This window comes from Lepisosteus oculatus, chromosome 6, assembly GCF_040954835.1.
Source record: "Lepisosteus oculatus isolate fLepOcu1 chromosome 6, fLepOcu1.hap2, whole genome shotgun sequence".
In the NCBI taxonomy this organism is placed as follows: domain Eukaryota; kingdom Metazoa; phylum Chordata; class Actinopteri; order Semionotiformes; family Lepisosteidae; genus Lepisosteus; species Lepisosteus oculatus.
This window is the reverse complement of record NC_090701.1, coordinates 46,457,631-46,480,691: the sequence shown is the minus strand read 5'-3', so window position 1 is coordinate 46,480,691 and position 23,061 is coordinate 46,457,631. Positions and strand designations below refer to the sequence as shown.

Here is a 23,061-nt window from a genome sequence, read left to right as displayed (position 1 = left end):
TGGATTGAGAACAGAGTTAAAAAAAGGGAACGCTGAGATTGGTGTGATGTTATTAGAGGGGTACCACAAGATTCTGTACGAGGATCACCGCTCATCCTAATTGATATCAATAAATTCTGCATGAATATTCTGATACAGCTATTGTACTGTATTCATGTTTGCAGATCGTACCAAAATATATCCAAAAATACATGAACTGTATGTATTCTCTGTCAGTTACAGGATGAAGAGTTTACTTGTATGTGCATTTTTACTATGGCAGTTGAGTTTGGAATATACTGGGAACTGTGAGTCAGGGGACTTCACTTGCTCTGGAAACTTTGAAAAGAGTTCATCACAGAGCTAGACAGAGAAGTCAGGACTGAAACATGTTTTCTGAACGAGTTACATTCTCGGGCTATGACAGGCATACACATGTAGCCGGAAGTACACTAGCATGTTGTTTGATCTGATTTGAACATGTTGTTGAAATTCTGAAACATGGATTACACTCTGTTGACCAAGCTTGCAGCTCTACAATCATTAGAAGTTAAACAAGACTTTTAAGACACATTTTGTTTTTAAATGCTACATAAATGCAACATAAAAATTTTGGCAACACAGTGTACAATAATCAGAAGTACAATGTTTAAAGTAATTATAGTTAAGCTAATAATTATAAAAACATCATCCTACAGTATACTCGGAGGGCAATGGATTTTCATGGCTTTTGTTTAGTAAATTGAGATATAGTGAAAACTCAGTGACTGCTAATTGCTGTTTAAAGGGAGGAAGGCAGCTGGAAAATTAACACCAAAAACAAAGAGTCCTAAGTGTATTGTTACAAAATGGTAAAACTGGTAAGAAATAATAGGAAAATGAAAATAAAAAGGATGTGTTATTCAGCAGTAGAAAAAACATGGGAAAAGGAATTAGTGCAGTCTTTACTGACATAACATAAACTGGCACCAAATTCATGCTTGCATTTTGCATTCATGCTTGCCCAAAAAAACCCACTAGTCAGAACCTGGCAATTACAATGTAAAACACAAATTCAATGAATATCACTGGGTTTGCGAACACACTTCATCTATTAAGAGTTTATCAAAACACTTTCTGTGAACCACATCTTCTTTAAAATAAATGATCCAATTTAATGTCCCCTCACAAATACACTTATTGTCAAATGATGCTTGTGTAGACTTTACAGACTAGCCACAATATACAAATATTTTACAAAGCAACACTAGTAAATAGTGTAGCTAGAAAATAGACTCATCTCTGTCAATCCAAAAGCAGAAGCCAGTACGTGAGGTGGATAGTGAGGTGAAAATGCTATTCATTTCACTTTCTCAAAACAATGAAAATTTACGACGTTAAATATTTTCCCATAAATTCTTACTTCAGTTTTGCCACCAAACAGTCACAGTGATGTTATGTTAACAGTTTTTCAAACATAAAGGAGCTGTCTAAGAAGACATGTTCCCACTGACTTTATACATTAATCAGGTCCATAATTGCAGTTTTTGTAGTTGTGGATTCACTCACTCTTTAGGCTTAAAAATCTAAGACTGGAATACTGAAATGCATATTTCTGTTTCATGGCAGCATATCCTTTTGTAAGAGGATTTAAGTATGTTCCTGTCACTTAAAAAAATAGGTTTGAAAGGTGGTTCATTAAAGCTTCAAACCTGAAAGCTAACCTAATACAAAAAAAATAAATTCCTCATAATTAAATGATCATTAACGTTACATTGTATTTGATTTGGTACTGTCTTAAACATTTATACAGCTCAATAAAATTGTGGTAAATATGGTTTAATTTAAACATGTAGATATATCCTTCAACAAATCATTTTGAATCACACTTTTTATGTACAGTACTTCATCTAACTCCATTCATCACAAGCAACAGTACAGTAAATTTAAGAAAGTCTCAGTCCCACAAGTAGTAATGCCACAATTGTAGAATGAAGAACTGTAACAGGGTCCCTGCTCATCCCTGGTGTGAGCTTCAAGGAAACCTTTCACTGGGCAGTCACAGCCTGTAACTCGTGGTTTTTCCCAGCTAAGCAAATTTAAATTGTAGCATTATAGAGCTGTATTTTTCTTCTATGGGCCTGTTGCTTCACTGCTTTGGGGGACTGTAACCCCATGTCTTACCCCCCAACACAGATCAATGGTAACTCCAGGAGGAATAAACCATAACCTAAACCAGAGGCCATACACTAAACTGTAAACCCTACTCTGGAGACCACATCCCAATCACTACGAACCCAAAACCTTCCAAACTGCAACCATAAACCCTTAACCATGAAACCAGAGCTGTGAACCTTCAGTACGTTCTCTATTTTGTAACTGCCCCCAATTTTATTGATAACTTTGTTTCACCAAGCCTGTTGCAGAAAAAACACCAGAGCACAACTGAAAGATTACACTGTCAGTCGTTACATTGATAAAATGGCACTTTCAAGGCGTCCACATGCTGTGCCCTGCTCTGTTTTATTTTGGGCAACAAGTTGAATTTTCTTTTTTCAAAAGATTTAGAAAAACAAATATCGCAACCAGTGCTTGATTTTACAGAGATTTTAGTTTTAGCAACTCTTAATATCCAAGGGGGACTCGGCACGCGTGTGTTTTGGCTGAAGTCTGGGCTCACTCGTGGTAAAAACCACTTATGGGACCTTGTTCTCACTCTCACCACGTTACTCTCCTGCATGCGTCAGAGATGGCCTGAGGAGAACCAGGTTGGACCCCACGTGGCGCTGAGAGGAAGGCAACCGATTGGCATCCGAATCCCGAAAGCGAAAGGCAAAAGTCGTAGCGGAGACGAGAGAACTAGGTTGGGCGGCCAGAAGAGTCAGGTCGAGTGAATCCAAGTCCGAGACGAGAAGCGAGGCGAAGTCGTAGCGGGAGGAAACAAGGTGGGGCAGCCAACAATCAGGTCGAGAGCCGCAGCACGCACCAGAGAACCCTGAAGAGAGCTGAGCGGGGACTGAGAGGAGCGCGAGGGTATAAATGGGGAAGAGCTCGAGGAATGAGGATTGATGAATTAGCGCGCGGGTGTTGGCGGAGAGAGGTGCTCGTAGGTGAGCGGTTCGTGACAGCATGTCCTGCAGCTGGGCACTTTTGGTTCATTAGCCATCTGCTTTGATCTGGATCTCCCATTCCGACTAACTCTGTGCTATTACGTTTTGTGACAGGTCTGTTGTTTTCCCGAGCTGGTTAAATTCTCCCGTCAGCGGCCATCAGCCAGCTAAACTTCAAGTTCTACATTCCGCCGGGCTTTTCCATCCTTCGGTGGCATTTGTGATTGTTTGACTCCGGAAGAAAAGAGAGTCATTTACCGCTCAGCTTGGTACAAAAAACAAAACGCAGTAGTTGGAAATCCCGTGTACAAGCAGATGGGGACACTGGCCTGTTTGTTATTTTACTTGCCTTGAAGCAACACAACCCAATAGTAATGGACTAAGTGTAACACAGCTGCAGTCAGATCATATCTTGTGATTCCACTTTTGAGAATTACAGTATTTATAAATTAATCTCTTGCTTAGTGCATTCACCTTTAAGAGTTAAGTGCAGTGCCTGCTTGGCAGTTATCTGAAATGATCACTAAAATGACGTCTCGCCACTTGTCCTTGGACCCTGTTCAAACTACCCTGCTGTGTTCAAATTTAGCAATTTTGTGTCTCATTGTCCTATAGAGTATTAATGAATTATTAAGTACTGGAATTGTGCCCTTGATCCTTCAACTTGCATTTATTATCCCTTTGCTGAAATTGAACATTTAGACTCTAGCCTCTTCAGTAATTATGGACCAATATCTAACGTATCTTTTTGGCAAAGGTTGTAGAATATTGGTAATGCCTCATTTCAAGGGGAAATGTTATGTTTTTCATAGATGTACAGTAAATTGCGGACATACTCAGTAGACACCCCAGGTAGGGTTTCGGTTAGCATTCACACACTACTTAGACAATTTTTAAGCTCAGCGCTGGATTTTGAGGCCCAAGTCAAGTTTAGGACAAGTGCTTTTTTGCTCAAATCTGATTTTTTTTTCCAGAAACTCTGGGGCCTGGATAGTGCGGTGCACCGTGCAGTAATTGTATCCCAAAACTGAGTCAGTCGTATCACAAGTTGTAACCAAGTATTGTTGAATCTCATTCATTTGCAGAACATTGATGAATGGTTTAGAGTTTTTCACTCTCATACTTTTTGTTTTGGGGAACATGTCAAAAACCAATTCCCAGGGAGGTTCAGATATACAGTAGATGTAGTAGAATGCACAAAAGTGTTTTGTTGTAATAATTTTAATTTTAAATAAACGTTTAGACTTTTTTATATACTTTACTGTATGTTGCATTCTTTTACTGGGTTTTACTCTGCAAGGTATGAGTGTCACGTTCTACGGTCATGAACCTGCTGGAAGAGAGCAGGCAAACACAATGTTGGACATTGTCAAATTAAGAAAAATTCTGATTACCATGGCAACATGAGTTATCTGCATTCATGGCAGTTTCTAGGAGGTGGAAATGAAGCTGTCTGTAGATTTCTGTAGCTGTTTGCTTTTTATTTCTAAGTTAAATTTAAAAAAAATAATAATTTCCATTGTAAACCTTGAGAAGTCATTCCAAACCAGTTTTCTGGAAAATGTTTTATCGAAAGTGACCACATTTCAATATTATTTAACCACTCCATGGTGTTTAAATAGCCTAATTTTGCAAGGTTGAATTTACTTAACAAACAGCTGCATTGTGTGTGTTGAAATGAGAAAACTGGAGCATTATACTGTATGTGTGCAAATACCTTTGTCCATGCTCAGTGATATCCATAGCAGAAATGCCAGCTAGAAAACAACAATGATGGTTTGACTTCTTAAAGAAGAAAATAAGTCAGCACTAGCCCATTTAATTTTTATGACACACATGAGTCATAAGACATGTTGAGGATATTGAGGAGCCCTATATTAAGTTAAATGCAGTAGGCTTGTCACAGAATCTGCTTTGAAGCTGGAGCTACTTTTCATCTCTCTAAGCTTACTTGAGATGGCATTTTTAGTTGTTTTGATGTTCAAGGAAAATATGGAATACCAGACGTGTCTTGTATTCTTTGAAGTTTGGTATGCAGTATGTTTTGATGTAGTAGGCTATTACATTTTCCTGTGAAGCAGTGTATGTTATCCAAGTACATACACAGACGCAGAATTAAAACATCAGGTAAACATTTAGGATGGTATTTTTTGTGATGTTTCACCTTTTGCAGTTTATGTGAAAATTCAAAATATCTTTGTATGTCGGGGACGAGAGTGAGTGAGCAGTTAAAAATTGAATTTTACTCCATGCCCAAATTTCATACAAAGTCATCTTTCTCTCTTGTAATGCTATTTCTGTATTGTTTCATTATCCAGAGAATGCAACAAAAGCCCCTAGCCGTTCTTAACTCATTTTGTACATGTTGCAGTACATTAGGATTATCAGATACATGCAATGTTGTGGAAAAAAAAGTTTTGAAACTTTCCATCTATTTTCTAATTGATTTATTTTTGTTGAGGTAAATCAACACAGGGTTGCAGGAGAGCCAGAGTCTTTCCCAGCAAGCAGCAGGGACAAGGCAGGACACACCCTGGACAAGATGCCAGCACAGGGCAAACAGACACAAACATGCACACACTAACATCAGGGCCAATTAAGCCAGTATGTCTTCAGACTGTGAGAGGAAATCAGAGCATGTGGTGAAAATCCTCATGAACACAGAAACAGCATACAATTTCCACCCAGGTAGCACCCTAGGAATTCAACCCAGGGACCCAGTACTGGGAGGCAATGATGCTAATCACCATGCTACCATGCCACCAGTTTTTTAAACTAATGAGAACTTAACGTACAATCAAACTGTAGTCCACAGATGGGTAGTGGCATTAAAAAAACACCTTTGCATAATAAAGGTATTGTGAATAGGACAAAAGAATCCTTTCCAGCTGTAATATACAATAAAAATGTGTTGTATACAGTCCATTTCAGTATATACTATATTATGAAGAGTATTTTTCCAGGGATACATATTTTGAGACTTAAGTAGTTCTGTCATTATTTGTTAAAGTATCTTATTCATAATGTATTTGAGACTATTTTTTTCTATAAATGTGTCTGTTCTTTACTGGGTCATGTGTTTCTGCAGGTGAAACCAATGACAATTTCTCAAAGGCACTGGTGTCCTCATTTCCAACAGCCAAGGTCACTAGTGAGACTATTCAAAAGCCACAAGAGAATTCAGATAATGGTAAGTACATATTTGATTAGAGTCTCTGACATTATTTGAATGACACCTAAGGATAGTCTCTGTAATTGGAGAGACATGTATTTGAGTTCATTTGATAGTCTGAAACAAGGAGTAAAACATTAAGGTCTATTCTCACCAGATGTGACACACTTTATCCACTGCTAAAATGATAAATCTTTTACTGTAAAACTGTCTTTCACGCCAGTAGAAATAGGCATGTATGGTGTGACATATAAAATCTGATTGTAATATTTAAAAGAAAAAAGTCTTCCCGTTTTAATTCAGAATTACTCATAACCTTTCATGTTCTATACCCACTGAATATTGAATTACAATTTCTTAAGACTTATCTCTGTCAACAAGTCATGTACTGTACCAATTGGGATGTGCTTTCTATGTATTATAAAGCCCATTAAGGTGATAGTTTTAGAAGTAATTTATTAAATAAAATATATATTTTTGCTGTTATTATTAGTTACTCTTAGTTTTGTACTGTAGCCAAATAGGAGGACTGTAAAAACCCCAAATCCATAAAGGTAAATCTTAAATACAAATCAGTAAAGGTTAAGGAACCATATACACAATGTATAGTGTCTTGCAAAAGTATTCATATTCTGAAAATTAGATAACGATAAATTTTTCTAAAATTTAATATTTTATTCAACACCTCAATGCTAATAATGAAGACTTCTAAGGATAAGTTACAGAAAATATCTTAAAGCTTTCTTTATCCTTGACTTGTTTTAAACCACCTGACCTACTGTTCACTGTTGGGAACTTGCAGAGGTGTATTCATTCTTAAATCTTGGGAACAGCAATATTGTGTCTCACCTAATTGTGTGGCTCATTTTGTGCACCTAAATTAATATAATGTTGCAACAGCAAAGATTCTGGATACTGTATAACAATCATGACAGGTTCATTTTTCTATTAATTAATTACTTATTTACTTATTTATTTTTGTTTTATGCTTTGAAAGTGTGGAGTATGTTGTGTGTATAACAAATATTAAGTACTACTTCAAAATGCCATGACTGCAAGCTTTAAAGCAATAACATGTGAAAACAGTGTAAGGCACTATTTACAGTATCTAATTCCTGAATGTCCTGTCAATGTCATTTCTCAATGCAATATCCATATAATATTTAGAAACATTTCAATTTCACAATATTGATCTTTTCTGCTTTAATAATGTGTTTTCATTGGTCTGTTTCTTAGATTTACTTTAACAAAAGAAGAATTACAGACACAAATACTGTATTGTACTTTCCAAAAAACTAAAATACTTGGAAATTTAATCTCAATTAAAAACTTGTATTAAGAAAATACCACAGTTAAAAAAGGTATCACAACTTTCATTAAAAAAGAGAATCAATTTAAGGATTTTTCTTCTAATTAACTTTCTAAATAAAATGTAAGTACAAAATGATGTGCAAGACCTTGAAGAGTGTTAACTTCAACATTTTCTTCACTTTTGTCAGAACATCTTGAGCCTTGTACATACAAAATAACATTCTTCTTCATAACATTATGACATAGTTTGTTTTTCCTGAGTGGTTTTTGGATTTTTCAGGTGAGGAGAATGATTTACAGAGAGTCTGTTCCTTAAGACGCCGCAGTTGTGCCTTGGTTAACACTCCATCACCTTGTGTCAACAAAGCTATTCACCACGTTCAAGAGCTTGAGAGAAAGATTGAAGGCTGGATTCAACAGGTATGATTGATAATAACGAAGTGCATGTTTACTAAAGGTTCATTATTTTAGCGTTATGTATTTTGTTTTATCCAGGCTGCACAACATAAAAAATGGAGATGTGTAAGTCATGCCTTGCCATGCCTTGGTGACATCTTTTTAGAAAGGTCTCAGATTTAATGAATAGATGGATAGAAATCAAGCAAATTCAGAAAAGTAATCTGAATTAAAAATGTCATTTTTTGCAGCTATAACCCCGTTTGCTGGCTATTTCAGGATAATGTATTCTCATTTTGCCACCAATGCTAATTATGATGACTTATAGCCATGGACAAATAAAAGTGATTCTTACTTACATTATTTGTCTTTGAGGTAAAATATTTGCACTCTGTTAAACATTTATGATTATAATAAGAGTATTGTTATAAAGCAGTTAACAGAATCATTTGTTTCTGAGATATCGTTCAAAGTTTTTTGAGCTAACAAAAAATGTAATCTTAAGTTTTTGAAAACAGTTTGTTGGAAGAGAAAAATAATATTCATGAAAAAGTCACTGGTACTGTATATAGATGTTTTGTCTTTCACATATACTGTATGAAATGAATAGAAGAATTATAAATGCTCACATGCAGAATGTTAAATTGAAACAGAGATGCTCCCACTGTGTAAATCTCCAAATATACAGTATGTAAGTAAGTTCCTTAATATCCTAAACTAACCAGACCCAGAAATGACACCAGTTAAGCTACCCCAAACCAAACATCTGGTTTTGTGTATGTATCATGTTTATGTGAACGTTTGTTTTGTTTTGACCACCAAACATGGCTATGAACAGCATGTGGCCACAAGCTAACTTTCTGTGCTGGTAATTATGCTATATCATTGACAGCTATGTTACTGTACTTCCCATGTGTATGCTGTTGAACCATTTAATTTTGATAACAGCCAAACTAGCATCACAATAGCTGCATTTGTGTTTTGTGTTTTGATTTGACTGTTCAAAGATGGTGTTAAGAAATAAACATTACAAGAAAATGTTTTACATGTATCAGCAATGTTATTATTATCAATGTGTGGGTCAAGAATTTCCCCTTAGTTTTTCTTCAAGAAATAAACTCAACAGACTTATTCCATCCCCCCATCCATTTTCTAACTGCTTTATCCAATAGCGGGCCGCGGGGGAGCCGAAGCCTATCCCAGCAAGCTCATTACTGTCGTAACTCCTTTATTACCCTGCATTGTGTATCGCTAAATCTGCAGCTTGAGCTATACATTGTGCACATCCTTGTGGGAGCCCTGCCGAGCAGGCCACAGCAACCGGCCACGCCTCTCCCACCTGTCAGTCAGGCCGGTTGCCAAAGAAACGCAGTCAGACAGGAAGCTTGCTGCACCTGTGGGTAGTCACCTTCTCCTCTGTCTCCTGGTGAAGCAGGCTATTTGAGGTTTGACCCCGCAGCGCTCTGCTGGGCTCACAAAGTTAATGCTGAGCCTTTCAAATTCTTTATTCCAAGTTCCCTGTTTTGCGTTCTGTTTCGATTCTCGTCCCTGCTGCGTTACAAACTTTGTTGCTTCATCTTGATCTCGGCTTTGGACGCCGCCTACTTCGACCTCAGGTCTGTACCGTGTTTGGTTTTCTCAAACACCACACTGCCTGCTGTTTTCTTCATTTGTCTGCCTGGCCTCGCACCTGGGTTCATTTACGACCCTCAGACCACCATTTTATGCCACCTTAAACATTGGTACCTTACAATATGGCTGTCTTTTAGATATAAGGATCCTTGCAATAGGGCTTACAATAGTGTAAACCCAGGCCCTAAATCTCTTCATCAAAAAGCACTTCTTCCTCCTTAGTTTTGGCTCAGGGCCTGTTTTTAAATATGAATTTAATGCCAAACTAGCACGTGTTTGTGAATGATATAAAGTCTACCCTTTTTAGAAAGAACGAAAAGCAACCTTTGAGCAATAATAATACAGTATATCCACTTTGATAATACTTTAGGCTGTCCTTGTGGCATGATCGTATTAGCATTGTCACTGAAGCATGAAAACGAATTCCCCCAATTATTTAGATTTACTTTGATATTGTCTCTATTTTGCTATTTGTAAAATGAAAGCTTGCATTATTTAAGCACATTTTGACCATAATAGAACAGTATTTGCCAACATTATTTAGATGTTGGACTAGTTCTTATTAGTACACATACAAATTTGTTCAGCTGATCTTTGACTATGATCACTTGTCCCATAGTCATGGAATTTTAATGTACAGTATATGCTTCAGCTCAAATAGATTCAGAAAAAACAAAACGTCACAGAGGCAATTGTACCTTAGGAAAATTATTGATCTTGCCAAATCATGTGTAACTATTGTAAATAAAACATTTTTTAAAACATTTAACAATTGTTTTACATTTTATAATCTGTGATTTATAGATGGAAAGGGAAGTTTCCCCGCAGACAAATCACAGTGGCAAAATTGTAAGGTAAGAGATACTGACAAAAGAAAAAATGAAAAAAGATGTTTGAATGTACAGTATGTATCTGTACAGAGTATGTTCTGATGCTTAAATTCTTCCATTGTATGTATTTTATTTTAGATTTTCAACCACAGAAGGTAATACTGCTCCTCCCATCATCACGTCTTTAGTTTCTCCCGGCCTGTGCATTGAAGGGAAGGAACTTTGTGTAAGAGGTAAAATGATTTTCAAAATATTTCTCTGGGTAATTTAATGTGTGGACCAATCATGGCATACTGCTATGAAATGCACATTTGTCAAAGTTTCATCAACTACAGACATAATAGCTGTAAATCTGAAATATTTAGCATAAACGTAAGGGGAGTTTAGATACAACATGCAATCATCTCACACCTCTTTTGTAGCACTCTCTAAAATAATCAATAAAACCAGTCTTGTTACACTTGATAAACTGACCCCTGAAATGGGAAATTATTATCCCCTCAATTTACCCGATATTCAATGTCCTTTTTGTTGCATACACTGTCATATGTGCTGGGAATTATTCTGTCTTTGGCTAATATTAAATAACTGTTTGCTATGGCAACATGCCAAAATAGCCAACTGAAGATTTATCAAACCTTATTGACAGGGTATGTGTGTAGAATGCAAGTACAATAAAGTTCAGTATCCGTATAAAAAAGGTACAGTATAGTGGGTGACAAGAAAATATTCTTAATCAGATTCACTACTATACAGCTTTGACTTTCAGGAGCTATTTAAAAAAAAAAGAATTGGGGGATAGCTAACGTGATCCAACAGTGAGTATCAATCTAACAAACAACATCTTAGATGAATCAGACTGAATGCGGATACCACTGTATAAAATAAAATTAAACCAAATTAAAATACAATTGGTATGTCTTCTTGTTGTTTAATTTTATAGCCTTTCCCAGTATTTCAAATTGAATTGCTTAATATTTACCACTATTCCCTGCACTGTTAATGGAGGGAAATCAAGTGCAATCAGATCTATGACTCACAGTAAAACACTTGGCATTTCTCCAGGTTTGGCTTCTTGTGCTAGGCCTCCAGTTTTGCTCTTGCTCCTAGAAACAGTTCTGATGTAATATTTAAACGAAGTTGTCATATTTTGCAGTTGAGCAAATAAAACGGGCACCCCAGAGGAGCACCAGTTTGAATCCTATTTCAGTCTCTGCCCTGCCATATTCAGCGGCTTGCTTGTGTTGCTTTCTTTCCAAATGGCCAGTCATTATCAGGAGGCTTTCCCGAATTGTTGTTTATACCCTTTGTTGCTCTGTCGCAGAGGGCGGCACATCGACCCCTCTCAACGCAGAGACAGGAGCCGTGCTGTTGGAGGTTATTGACCTGCTTGGCCGTCTTGAAGCTGACCGCCAAGAGGCAGAAGAGGCTTTGAAGAAGGAGAAAGAGCGAAGAAGAGCACTTGGGGAGAAAATCGATCGCCTGTCGCTGTGGAGGCTGCAGCAGCTCCCAGCTGCAGTGCAGAAAGGTAGTGCTGCTAACACCACAGTACCATTGTTTGTGTTGCCTTCAGCTGTCATGGAGAGTAAGAAAACAATCAATGCCTACATACTGTAAGCCAGCACCACTTGTGATTCAAGTATTCCGGCTCACCATGTTGACTGTCTGTTATTGTGGACACAAGTAAAAAAGAAGGGCTTCTAGTAATCAATTACAGTAAATGTTTCTTAATAATCCTGGTCAATATACTGTAGGTTTTGTGTTAGTGTAAGAAAGCAGCATTGTAGGTTGTGAAGTGTGGCAGGGAAATATGTACTGTACAGTACATCACAGTTTCATTCTTTGGAGTACTACTTTTATTAGAAGTAATTGGTATTTTGCCAAGGGTTAAAATTCAGGGGTTACTCATTCTGTCTGCTTTAATGTTTAACTTCTATTATACTGTATCACATAAACATTTAAATGAATCATGTACACTAATGTATAAATCTTAATTTTCAGAAAACATGAGCATTTAGTTTTATGAATAATATTTATGCATACGTTAAATAAATAGGATAATTCTTCAGGCTACAGATACATACATTTAATTTAAATTTAATATAATTAAATGCACTTCAGGATGGCCTTTTCCCAGAGTTTCAATTGTTTTGAAGTGTTTCATTCTTTTATTTCATGTTTGATTCTCTTATTATTATACTTTGCATTGATAATGATGTGCGATTAGATCTCATCCTTACAACCGATGATGTGATGTGTCCTCATACCTCTTTGAACCATTCTGTTTAAACTACTAAATGGAGTTGTCACTGAATGTTCAGTTGAACAAATCCCAGGACAGCAGAAGAGTGAATCTTGTACAAAAATATATGTCAAAATACAGTAAACCCTCAGTTTAACAGAGTAATAGAGGGAAGAAGTTTCCTTTATTGAAAATGTCCAATAACTCACGAAGGATGTTTTTTTCAGCTGCCAAACAAACTATTACAAGATAAATATATATGTATTGTACATCTTCTTTCTGTATCTGTTGACTTATTTTTTAACAATTGCAATCAACACAGTTGTTGTTTTATTTTTAATAAGCTAAAGCATACAATGCAGCAATACCCATTGTAAGCTAACTGCCTACCCCTATACCAATTTTCCTGTACTTTGTCCTTTATTGTGTGGGGGGGGATTCCTCTTCAGCAGATTTTGTCTGTGAAACCGAAGACTGTTCAACCAAGAGTTTACTTTATTAAAGTCTGACAGCTGTTTAACCATGTGAAAAATTCACAACATTCTTGTGGAAACAGGATCATTGTGGCATATTAAATGTATCCATGAGAGGTTAGGAACCCTGTTGTCACAAAGGAATAACCTGAGATCATGAATGGAAAGAGAGCAGTAAATCATTGCCTCTAAGTTCTGCCCATGTAATATCTATCCATTTAAAAGACCCCAGTAATCTAAGAGCGAATCTATGTTTCATTGGACGTAGATGCCAACAATGGAACTATGTAGTTATATTTGATTGTGTTGTGCATTTCTTTCTATTTAACAGAACATGAAGCCTGTGTCCGAGACATCAGTGAATTGCAGTGGCATCTTAAGTTCAAAAAGGAAAGACTGCAACACGTGAAAGATCGGATGACAAAGGCTGAAGTATTGAACCAGAGGCTGTGTGAAGACATTGACTTTGTGAAGAAACATGGTCCACTTTTGAAGGGAAAGCTGGAAATGGAAAGCAGTATAATGAACCAAATTAAATGTGCTCAAGATGAGGTATTGCTGTTATGATTACTTAGCATTAAGTACTACCATTTTTTAAATATAAATATACTTTTACATATAAAAGTTGTATTTTGTACTGTTTGCTTTTCCTTTTCTTTTAAAATATTAATAATTATATAGTGGATACTTTCTAAAAGAACTACTGTAGCCATTTTCTTACAACTGGCATGTGTAGAAAATTCTGAATAATTGTTCATTAACTTTTGAGAAACTACAGAGAAGAAACTACAGATTCATAATGAGCTTGCATGGGTTCAGTCAAATGAAATACTAACACATAACATTGGCTTTTGTGCTGATACTGTACCTTACATTTCCTAGCATGCAACCCAAAATGTATGCAGATGATGTGAAAAACCTTGCATAAAATGCATTGAAGAAAAAAACCTCTACTATACAGTATGTTAAACTTGAATCGGAATGTGAAAAATTAGTCATGTTTCATTCATGTTACTTTGATTAGAGGGGTCACATAGTAACATGATGCCTAGAGCTACATCTTTGCAGCTCTCGGATCATGAGTTCGATTCTGTGAGGGGTGCCTTCTGGAGTCTGCATGTTCCCCCTCTCCCTTAATCTGGATGCTCTGTTCCCATTCTAGTTTCCTTAATCGTGCTTACTGGCTAGGGGTAATTAGTCTGTATTAGTAGAGTGTTTTTTTGTGAGTGTGATCTTGTGTGTCCTGTAAAGGATTTTTTGTGTTGCAGTGCCACTGTGCACTGTGCTTGTACATTAGCATAGGCTCTGGACTACCGCAGTTCTTAACAGGAATTAGTGGCTTTCTGATAATGAATGGATAGATGACTGTAGTAGGAGAACATAAAAAAGTAGTCTTATGAGAAAAAAAGTGATTTGTTGACTTTTTACAATGAAAGCAGGCTAGACATATTATTGTTCAAGTACCAGATGAAACAATAAAAAGTTGTACTGTAAATATATTGAGCTGGCCCATTCACAGTGATACCACCATATTCCTAGTGTATGATGAGTGTAATTAGGTATTTATGACGATTCAGGCTGGGATGGTCCAGCATCGGTCTTGCTGGAAACATCACAGAACCACATTTCTGAGACACTACAATGCCAAGCATAATGTCAACAGTAAGGAAGGAAGTTTTCAAGTACATCCAGCTACTGTATTACAGTGCTGGAACAAAAAATGGATAAATGTCCCACAACAATAGGCATGCCTTCAGATGGCAGCAGCCAGAGAACTGTCCAAAATCTAAAACAACCATATATAATCCTGTTCAATAATATGTGAACACAGCAATTATGACTGATGGCCTGAGTGAGTTACACTTCTACCAACTGTGTGTATGTAGTGGGGACTAAGCCATGGAACTTGAAGACTTGAAGGTTAATTGAGGTGTCTGCTCTGTTTAGGAATGCTCCATCCACTGCTAATTTAGTTGTTTTACTGCTCTCCTACTACCTGAACAGCACACCGCTTTGCCATTCCATAAAGCAGCACAGCTTTTGTAGGAATCACAATTTCTCCATTATAGCTTTGTGCTACAGTATATTTTTTTTGCGTTTCGTGGAAACATCCATTTTTAATTTTTTTGTGTTTTCTTTCAGGCCAATGAGACACTGTCAAAGGCCGTCCTTGATCTCGGAAACGCGCAGCAACATTTTGAAGAGGAACAGCTCAGAGCTGCCACAGAAAGAAATGGAATGGCTAAAGAACTTGATGGTATCGCTGACCAATTAAAAGGAATCTTGTGAGTTTACAGTATGAGTTTGCAAAGTAAATGTGTGTTTCTATTCAAATATATGCTTTGGAAGAACAGATATGTTTTTCAAAATATTGTATGTTTCATTCACAGTAGGAATGTTTACAGATCAGTTTATGTTGCTATGCAGTGCCCAGTAGATTAATTAGCTCACAGCTTGGCCTGGTGCTTCGCTGTCAGTTGCAAAGGGCACCATAGTTTTGTAAAAGATATGATAAGTGAATTATCTAGTGGAGACTGCATACTTTTTGTATTCTTTTAAATACATTTATTGGGATTTATCAGAGGATAAATATCAGGGTTTTATTGTATAAGAGAATTTTGACTGCAGAATTGATTTTTTTTAATGCATGTTGAACGAGGAATCATTTTGCTCCGCATATAACCCTTACTTTCAGAGGATTTTAAAGATGGATGCTGCAACTTAATTCTTTTTGAGAATCATATCAAACTCTACTAGGTTTACAACTTTAAACCTAATCAGGTGTTATTTCAATTGGATTATGTAGTTCACTGCTGTCAATTTCTAATCCGGCAGGATGATGCAGGTAGGCACAGTCGATAAGTGATAGGCCAGGATCTGGGAGCCCACAAGTCACGTCATGTCTCGAACACTGAAAAGTCATTGTCCTCCATCCTTTCTGATCCTTTCTGTACTGGCAGTTCCGGTGTATCAAGAAAGGCATGTCACACCAGATTTAGTGTGATGAGGCATCTGAACAGTGCTTGTTGTTGTCCCAGTGCTCTGCAATGCTCATCCACCCCTCAGGCGCAATCAGCAACACTCTGTTTTAAAGCTTTCTGTAGACTATGGACATGCAGCTTGTTTTGCTTCCAATGATGGCCAGTAAATATAATAAAACATTAATAAATATAATAAAATGTCAGTACAACTGCTACAAAAAGATTTTAGGTATCTTATTCATAGCAGCTCAGCAAAACCATATCATACAAACTTTTGGAAAGGAAACAACTCCCCCAGTTCATTTCTAGATATGTATAAAGGATTCTTTGCTTTAAAGGTCCTGTGCCCTGTAAAAATCTGGTAATTTCACCAAGTGACCAATTCTCATAGAAAAGTTCGACTTTATTTTATTTTTGCTAAACATAAATTAAGTTCTACTGTCTTGGGGAAATTAATGGGAGTGTTTAAACTTGTTGGTCAGTTGTTTGCTGAGTAATTAGGCTTATAAAAGAGACGTGAGTTCAGTGTTCGGAGTGCTCCAGAAGTCAAAATAAAAATCAAAGAACTTTGTGTTAATGAAATACAGACTATTTGAAAACTGAAAGAAAAGAAAAACTCAGTCAGAACCATAGTACTGAAATCGGTCTGTAGTAACTTGGGGTCAGTTTGTCACCCTTTGTGTGGAGGGGTACTTCATAATGTTGCCAGATTCGCACGCATCTGTACATGACTGGTGCCTCACTTGTCATTCTTAATAATGTGACTAATGATGGCAGCAGCAGAATTTATTCTGGAATTTACAGAAACATTTTTCTGCTCATGTAGAAGAATATGCAGTCATATGGCCATTTTAACCAAGGCAGGAGACAAAAAGTTGAAGATCTTAGGCCAGATCAATCTCCATTTTCAAGTTTAAGTTGTCAAAATAAAAAAAAAATCTGTACAAACGAATTAAAATTAACAACCTTTCATAAAATAGTATTTTTTAGTTCTTTTTTTCATAAGAGATGCATTTCCCTTTTGTATTTGCAGAAAAGATCTTCAGCAGTTAAAGCATCACTGGAATGCCTATAGCAGCAAAATTGCAGAGATTGAGGAAAAGCTGACACTTAAAGAAAAAATATGTGAATATCTGCTGAAACAAATTCCTCATCTTCGGGAACAGGAAATAACAATGAATGGCGAAGCAAGTATTGCCTTACATTAACCGTTACATTCTTATGCATATACTATGTTTTCATTTGGTTAGGCATACATTTTTAATTTGTTTGGTAGAGTAATCGCATAATACACAAATGTTTTTCTTTGAGACTGATTAGTTAATAAGATGTTTATTTCATACAAACACTAGGAAAGTGTCTTGTCTGTTGTAGACATTTCCTAAGAATTGACTGCACCAATAAATGAGCTACTGTATAAGGGACACTACTGATTTTCAAAATAATGCTAAAGCCTTGCATTTTGTCTTACATAAGATAACAAGTAAATGTTTGCTACAATTTGACATTTTTTAAATTTGTCTTATATATTTTAATCTTAAAGGGATTTTTTCTTGTATGTTTTGATATGCAGGAATAAAACAAAACTGAATTATAATATTATTTAAAATGTAATATTATTTAAAATTCTAGATTTTTGTAAAAGCTAAGAACTGCATTTATTATTATTTTCACATACAATATAGTATACCTTTGAAAATATACCTTTGAAGAGTATTTGTGAAAAAAAATGATACTGTACAGTATATGCTTTGCTATTCTGTTGTTCTCTTTCGTAATGACAACGTACTGTATACCATAGGTATAAAGGAGATGTCTGTGTCATCATTACAACAGGGCAATTTCCCCCTTTTCTGTTCTCTCCTCTTTTTTCTCTAACTGTCTCCTGTCCACTGTCTATTCATGTCGGGTTTCTGTAAATACAATTCTTTCTTTTAGGCAGAAGAGTTGAGATTAAAGATAGAAGATCAAATGCTAAAAATTCAACAGTTAGAAGAAGATACTTCAGAGCTTCAGAGACAAATTCAAGTGACTGTGAGTTGTTTTATCCTTATTGTTTAGCATTTAGATTAATTTGGCACGTTTACTGTAGTCAAGTATTTAAATCCACTTCTTTTGAAAGGAATTTGACAAATTATATTAAAATGTGAAAAATACAAAGAATGCTTATTACCGACTGTGATGTGGTTAAAAGTTCTTTTTCATTGAAACTGATTTTTTGTAAATAGGTAGTGTATGTATTGTGTTGACCATTATACATGCTTTTAAAACTGTAATCAGCTGTAGTGAAAGTACAGTATATACATAACTTACATTAACATGTTTTACTACACACCTTTAAATGTTGTGTAAAGTTGGCATTCTGTAGTTGCTTAGATGTGAAAAGTTTCATTTTAAAACAACTGATTCGCCTCTTAATATGACATAGGGTGAAGTACAAGTCTTTTTATGAAGTTTTGTTGCCAAAACGACATATAGAAAGAGACACTTTAAAAAGAAAACCAGGCATTTCAGGAAATGTGTTGTTTAATATATGAGCGACAGTGGTTTCCAAAGTCTAGTTTTTCAATGTAATAAGAAGTCTACTTCATGACATTTGTTTTTATTCATTTCCTTAATTTATTTATTTGTAAGAAAAGGGCTCAATAGGGCAGCTTCAAATAATCACTCTATGTGGTGTTTCAGTTATTGTAGTACAGCAGGGGGTTCACTAATTCACACTTCCTAATGCAGCATACTGTCTGGAACTCACTTAATTGCTTGTCAATTCTGATACCAGTAATTGTAATTCTGGTATATTACTGTCTATAAACAAAGGTTTATCATAGTAAAATGCCAAAACTGAAAAAATATTTTTATTCGTTGCAGAATACATTTGTGCCAGGAAAATAAATGGCCATCAACACGGTGTTAGATAAAAACATGAAGTCCGCATTGAGTTCTTTTTCTTTTAATTTAAATAGTTGTCTTCCGAATATGTAAATGTGGGTAGAAACATGTTCCTTCTTTTCTAGAGGTCAATGGGTGAAGCTGAGGTCCGTCAGCTAGAGCAGGAATACAACCAGAAACGCCAAGCTCTGCTGGCACTGAGCGAGAAGAACAGAGAGTGCGAACTGGAGACTGAAGACTTCACTCGCCACATTCAGCAGAGGTTCGTGGATGTGCAGTGTCCAGAAAATACTTAAAGGGTTTGAATGATTATGTTCAATAGAAATTTGACACCGTGCCATCGGCAGACGATCAGCATTGCTTCCAAAAATCACGTGTTGTGTTAAAGGTGAATGAAAACAGCCTCACTTATTCTGGACATTTATGAGCAGTCAAATAAACTTTATTTGGTATATAAAAGCTGGGATATACTATAACTAATGCAAGCAATTATCAAATGTTATTCGTGTAGTGTGGTGTTTTAGTTATCAATTATTATTGCTGCTACTATTGATTGTAGCAGTGCTATTATATTAATGTACTGTACACATTTTGTAATACATTTTATGAAGTATTTATCAAATGTGAGTTATACTTATGGGGGTCTTTGTAACTGGTGCACTTTCCACCAGTTGTTCCACAAGTTTGTTTTACCTGTGTTTGCTACTGTATGAATTTCTAAGGTTTTAACATGCCTTCATATTGCTTTACCATACAGACCAAAGAGATACAGATACATGCATGGTACTGTATATATGATGCATCACAGTAGATGTTATATACAGTAGGAGTGTTTAATATACTGTAGTATTGTACTGTATGTTGTGGTTTATTCATGATCCAAGATAAGAACACAGTTAGTTTATGTTAAAACCACACAAAAAAAAAACCCAACAATAAAAAAATAGAATTAATTCATCATAGTACTATTTTCATGACTATACTTTAAAGATGTTATTTCAGGAAAATGCTGGGAACCAAATTAACAACATAACACAGATTTCTAAATAGTATCTGAACACCTGTTTCATGCTGATAGATGTAATTAATGGTCATGATTTTTATCTCAATTTCCATAAGTTATAATGTTTCATTAAAAGTTGATTTAATTTGTTTTTCCATCATGTGTCTCTTCCCACGCACTACGCGTTGCCTTAGTGAGCAATCAACTGTGCAGCTCCAGAAGGACAGGAAGAGGATGCTGCAGAAAATCAGCCAGAATGAGGAGCAGAGAGACAGGGTGAAGGAAGAGCTCTCCCAAGTGGCTGCAGCTCATAATGCAACCAAGGCAAAGCTGGAGGACCACGAGCAGCAGATATACGTGGAGGAGCAGAGGATGAGGGTCAGTCAGAGAAGCCAAACACCTGCACTTATGAAACATACTGTACAATAATGAGTACGATTTCCGGGACAGGTCTTTTCTAACACAGCATGTGCTTTTTTTCTTTCTCACTAGGAAGTAGCTGAAAACATGAAAAGGCAGATAATGAGTGAAATGAAAGCAATTGCCATTCTAAAGGTGAATATTTTCTTAATATAAATATAAGATTAACAGTAAATCAGCAGAATAACTCAATACTTAACTTTTATTGCCAGTGTTGGCTGTACATTTAAGTATGATGTTTTGTTTACAGATTTGTTTTCTACTAATGTGTAGTTACCTTGTTATTTTTTCATAGTTTTCTTTAGCTTAAGCACATTGTTTATAAGGAGGATATGGTATTTCATACAGCAGATGTTTGTGCTGTGTAAAATATTGTAATGTTTGCAAAACAGCTTTATATTTTATGTCTTTTGTCTTTAATCCGAAGCTCTTTAAATAACATTTAACGTTTGTAGAAAGTGATGCAAAAACTTTTAAAGTTTTACAATTATACATTTTAGTGATTTGGAATTGCAGGGCAAAATAGCTTCAGAAAAAACAGAATTACAACAAGGTCAAACTAATACAGAAAAGGAGAAAGTGGAAATCCAGAAGGCGTTTGAAGATTCATCGTCTTCCATTTTGGAGCTTGAGAAAGAGGTTGAGGAATTTCAAAGGATGTACAATGAGAAAAAAGAGGTAATTTCAAACTGATTTGTTAAATTAAATATGTTGTTCATTTATGAAGAAGTATTTTTTATGTTGTTTTATGTTGCTGCTTTATGAGATTTGGTGTAATCAAACATCCTCTACTAGTGCAGTTATCCATTCATCTGTCTGTAGATCTACAGCATATCTGCACAATTGTAAAATTATAAGCACAATGGAGAAGTCTTGTTGTTTTTGCAGGTTTATAGTAGATTTGCAGTACCTGTATATGTGAAGAAATGGACAGTATGTATAGAAAGGTTTAAACAAACTACATGTATTACAATTATACTGCTATTTTTTTTTTAAAACACCCTAATGTCTTGACACAGATGTCACATACTGTATTCAAAGATGCCAGAATATTACCTTTCTCAATGTGGCTGGGTGGTTTGTTCCATTCTCCTAAAACCCACTGTGTAAAGAAGCACCTACTTTTTTCAGTTTTTTCACTTTTGTTTCCATTTGTGTTCTCTGGTTCGTGTTTCAGTGTCAATTCTAATTAACCTATTGTCCAATGAGTTGGGTTTAATTATAAGCACTTCAGATGCAGGTTCTGTCTTCCTCTCTTCAGATAATAAGGTCTTAGTTATTTTAGTCTGTCAGAGTATGATAATTCTTTGTACCTGAGAATGTGATTGAGTTCTCTTCTCTGGAGCAGCACTATCTTTTTGTAACGTGATGACCAAAAATTCTAAATGAGATTTAGTAGTGCATTGCACAAACAACATAATATTCTTTGATTTAATTTCTATGCTTTTAACTATATATTCTAACACTCATTTTACTTTTTATTTGCCTTTCCCCTATTAAAGTTGTCAAAGGCACTTACTGTATAAAAGTCTTTTGGCATTTTAAATAGAGTGTATTATAAACTCCATTTATTTCCATAACCACTGTTGCTTATTCAAAGAACTCTAGCAAGTTTAACAAGATCTACCTTTTCTAAACCAATGTTGACTGTAATTTAGTAGACTCCTACTTGCATTGAGATGATCCTCAAGTTCAGGTTCTTAGTATTGTTTTCGTTATCTACATTACCCTTCCTGTAATACACGTAAGACGTATTGGCCTGGTATTACTTGGTGATGGCAACTACATTAGTAACTTAACCGTCACTGATTATTGAGTTTATTGATTAGGGAGTTTTGTTAACAGCCTACATTAACATCTATTTCTTCTTCAGTACAAATGAAAGAATACCATCAGGCACTAGAGATTTGTTTATCTTAAGTACTTGTTGTAACAAGCCTTTTCTATGCTAATATTTTTAATATAGATTTTTGTTCTTTCTTACCCTAAGGCATGTTGTTGATTTCTTCCATGGTAAACACCTTGGTGAAATATTTATTTAATACATCAGACATTTCCCTTTAATCATCTAAAAGCTTCCCCCTTAATCTCTGAAACGCATACTGTTATAGTTCACTTCCCATTGTTCATTTGCTGTTGTAGAAGGCTTATAAAAAACTTTCATTATTTATTCTATCCCACATTACAATAGGTTTTTTAGCATGTCTTGGCTATCCTTTATCATATGTCCATTCTTTAACAAAGTTCCCGAATGGTTCTGTCACCTGTTTTGCTTATTTTCTTCATTGTTTGAAGAGGCTAGCTCATTGTAGGCATCTATTACAGTAAGTGCTCCTAACAAAACAATTAAGGAAGCAATGGTTAGCCATGTCTATTATTTCAGTTTCAGCTACCGACATCCCAGACATTTTGTTTCCAATATAAGTGAGAAAAATTAAAATCTCCTGTGATAACCACCTTTTCTTTTACACATATATTTGTGTAAAAGAATACGAAATGACATGAATAAATAAAACTGTATTTTGATTGATATTTGAATTTAATGCCCTATACAAAACTGCTGCAGGTCCAACACAACATTAGAATCTATCTGTAAAATCAATCAATATCAAAGTAGCAAGCATATTCCTCGATGATTATTTCA

At 35.7% G+C, this 23,061-nt stretch overlaps 1 protein-coding gene across 3 annotated transcripts in view; it reads left to right on the top strand.

Moving 5' to 3' along the window:
- LOC102699228 (coiled-coil domain-containing protein 178) overlaps window positions 1-23,061 on the top strand; it is a 283,397-nt gene that overhangs the window by 3,479 nt on the left and 256,857 nt on the right. For 2 of the 3 annotated variants that reach the window (XM_069191490.1, XM_069191492.1), the window contains exons 3-15: window positions 6,157-6,258; window positions 7,832-7,971; window positions 10,384-10,433; window positions 10,548-10,642; window positions 11,734-11,937; window positions 13,456-13,676; window positions 15,267-15,409; window positions 17,139-17,296; window positions 18,048-18,139; window positions 19,120-19,256; window positions 20,192-20,375; window positions 20,490-20,552; window positions 20,934-21,095. In XM_069191490.1, the coding sequence (XP_069047591.1) occupies window positions 6,157-6,258; window positions 7,832-7,971; window positions 10,384-10,433; window positions 10,548-10,642; window positions 11,734-11,937; window positions 13,456-13,676; window positions 15,267-15,409; window positions 17,139-17,296; window positions 18,048-18,139; window positions 19,120-19,256; window positions 20,192-20,375; window positions 20,490-20,552; window positions 20,934-21,095 (1,751 nt within the window). Of the gene's footprint in view, window positions 1-2,713; window positions 3,069-6,156; window positions 6,259-7,831; window positions 7,972-10,383; window positions 10,434-10,547; window positions 10,643-11,733; window positions 11,938-13,455; window positions 13,677-15,266; window positions 15,410-17,138; window positions 17,297-18,047; window positions 18,140-19,119; window positions 19,257-20,191; window positions 20,376-20,489; window positions 20,553-20,933; window positions 21,096-23,061 lie in introns of those variants that run through there. The other variant, XM_069191491.1, reaches the window with a different exon arrangement.